Here is a 2278-nt window from a genome sequence, read left to right as displayed (position 1 = left end):
ATCCGGTGGGGGATTGTTGCATCATAGATGGGTTTTAGGCCCATATGAACAATGATTCCTGGTTAATCTTGAGGCCTATGTATGTATATTGCAGGTGGTAGAAAGTTTAATACCATCTTGCTAGTTGAGGAGAGTTGAGACCCCTTTATAAGAGCTGCTCTACCACTTACCATTGGGAGCTTGGTAAGAGGAGTGGTACACGCGCGCTCCTCCTCCACCGCCCGCCTCGCCTCGTCACGACGCGCGCGCCGCGGGTTGCGGGTATGAGCCGAGCTGCCTCCAGAACCCTGTCGTTCGAGTTCCCGTCCGGGAGAACGGCAATAAGATTTTTGGGGAGCGTCTCGACGCCACTGCTCCCGATCCGTTCCCGTCACCGATCGCCTCTGCTTTCACTATTTCCCCCGCATCGACTCATGACTGACGAGGAAGCCACCAATAAGAAGGCCTCGGCTGATGCCAAGGCTGCCGCTGCCACCACCGCATTGGCCTGGCCAACCGGAGGGTATGACTCGTTCATCCCTTATTTGCTCGTTCATATGTGGCCATATATATGTTGTTCATAAATGCTTCGGTTCTATGTACTTTACGTGCTCACATGCTTAGGTATCGATACGAGATGTATACCGTATTTGTCATGTTTACTGAATATTTCTGTATTAGATTAGTTGAAAATGTGCTAATATTTTCAGCCTGATGTAACGCACGATGCTGATATTTTGCAAAGAGGATCACCGGCACGTGTTGTGTTTATTCACAGCTGGCACCGTTAACCGAAGAAGTGTAGCGTGATCCATCGGCTTTGGGCTTGGGACTTGTTCTCGCGGTGGTCTCGAGGGGGCGGCATATGAGGCACTGACGTGCGGGGACAGCTTACTCCACGCGACGGTGCGGCCCCTCTCCTCTTCCATCCCCATTTGCATTTGCGCACCCCACCTTGGACGCGGAGGGGCTCACAGCACCCATTCCGTCCGTGAGAGAGAGAGAGAGAGCGCGCGCGCGCGGCGATGACGAAGCTACCGGCGGCCGGTCGGCCGCGGTTGACGCTGGAGGACTACGTCCTCTTCTTCACCACCCGCAGCGGTCGAGACCTTACCGTCGACCAACTCAATCAGGTCGGCCCCTCCTCCATCTGTCTCTCCGCGCCCATGTCCGCCGCCCTCCTAACTCCTCCTGCTGGCGTCGCAGATCCTCTTCATGCACGGCTTCAAGAAGTTCTACAACTCCAACAAGGTACCCCTCCACAGCCCCAAACCTTCTCCCCTCTGCTGGACAATTCCCTCCCCTGCCTGTCATGCCCCCCACCCTGAGAGCGAGCTAACGATTCTCTGATTCTCTCCCCTACATTCGTCGATCGCAGCCGGTGATCGTCGACGCGCTCAACTCGCTCGACCTACTACGCCCGCGCCGCGCCACAGTCAGCATCAACGCCGTGGCGCCCCCGCCGGGCGCCGCGGGCCCCTCCGCGGCCCAGCTCTCCACGGAGGCCGTGAAGCGCGACATCCAGGACCTCGGCTGGCGCGAGTGCCCCATCGGCTCCGTCCTCTCCGTCCACGCCGGGGCGACCTCCTCCTCCTCCGTGCCGCTCGCCACCATCCGCCCGGGCTCCGCGGCCGTCGTCCAGCGCGTCTCCCCTCCGAGCACACTCAGCGCCTCCTCCAGCCTGCCTCCCGCGGCGCCCGGCGTGGAGGGGACCAGGAAGCGGGCCCTGAGGGGCCAGGGGAAGGCGGCGACCAAGAGGAAGGAGAGGCGCATGAGGGAGCTGCTCAGGCTCCCGTCCATCGAGGTCCAGGACATTCCCGACGCCGCCGGCGCCGCCCAGGGCAGCAGCGGCGGCATTGCCTCTGCTGTGTGATTTGTAGCGTGGTTGATTGAAGCAGCGTGGAACTGACGGTTGATCTGGTGTGCTTTGTTCTTCGCTGCTTTTGGTTCGGTGGTGATCTGCAGTACTAGTTGTAAATTAATCTTAATTTTACTGGTTGTGTTAATGATGAGAACCATGTTGCCTGTTCAAGTTAACCGCGTTGATATGCTATGCGTTTTGTTTCTTGCTGTTTTGATAATGAGATGCGTCTGCATTTTGAAATTTCTGATAGTGGTTGCTCAGCGTTGTTGTTTTGAGCGAGTCCTTGTCGTTCTGAATCTACTTGGTGGCTCGGTTCAGTTCAGCGAGGCAGAGAGAAACTGCGTCTCTCTTTTATTGGCGTGTAAAGTTTGCGCGGTGGGATAATGACGTAACGGTCTGATCTAGCTCGCTGTGATAATAATCTGGCTGTGCTAA

General features: G+C 57.2%; 1 protein-coding gene across 1 annotated transcript; it reads left to right on the top strand.

Moving 5' to 3' along the window:
- The first annotated feature begins 865 nt into the window (after positions 1-865).
- LOC123099965 (uncharacterized) lies at positions 866-2011 on the top strand. The gene is made up of 3 exons (XM_044521973.1): positions 866-1112; positions 1186-1230; positions 1358-2011. Exons 1-3 carry the CDS (start codon positions 1005-1007, stop codon positions 1850-1852), a joined length of 648 nt encoding a protein of 215 aa, XP_044377908.1. The 5' UTR covers positions 866-1004; the 3' UTR covers positions 1853-2011.
- Positions 2012-2278: the final 267 nt, after the last annotated feature.

Source organism: Triticum aestivum, chromosome 4D (assembly GCF_018294505.1).
Source record: "Triticum aestivum cultivar Chinese Spring chromosome 4D, IWGSC CS RefSeq v2.1, whole genome shotgun sequence".
NCBI lineage: Eukaryota > Viridiplantae > Streptophyta > Magnoliopsida > Poales > Poaceae > Triticum > Triticum aestivum.
Note: the sequence above shows the minus strand (reverse complement) of the source record. Positions and strands in the feature narration are given on the sequence as shown.

Bases quoted from the DNA above. Each gene is read 5' to 3' on its own strand.
- LOC123099965 (XM_044521973.1), top strand. From the start codon at position 1,005: ATGACGAAGCTACCGGCGGCCGGTCGGCCGCGGTTGACGCTGGAGGAC. The intron at 1,113-1,185 runs GTCGGCCCCTCC...CTGGCGTCGCAG, and splicing joins CCGTCGACCAACTCAATCAG to ATCCTCTTCATGCACGGCTT. The intron at 1,231-1,357 runs GTACCCCTCCAC...CGTCGATCGCAG, and splicing joins AGTTCTACAACTCCAACAAG to CCGGTGATCGTCGACGCGCT.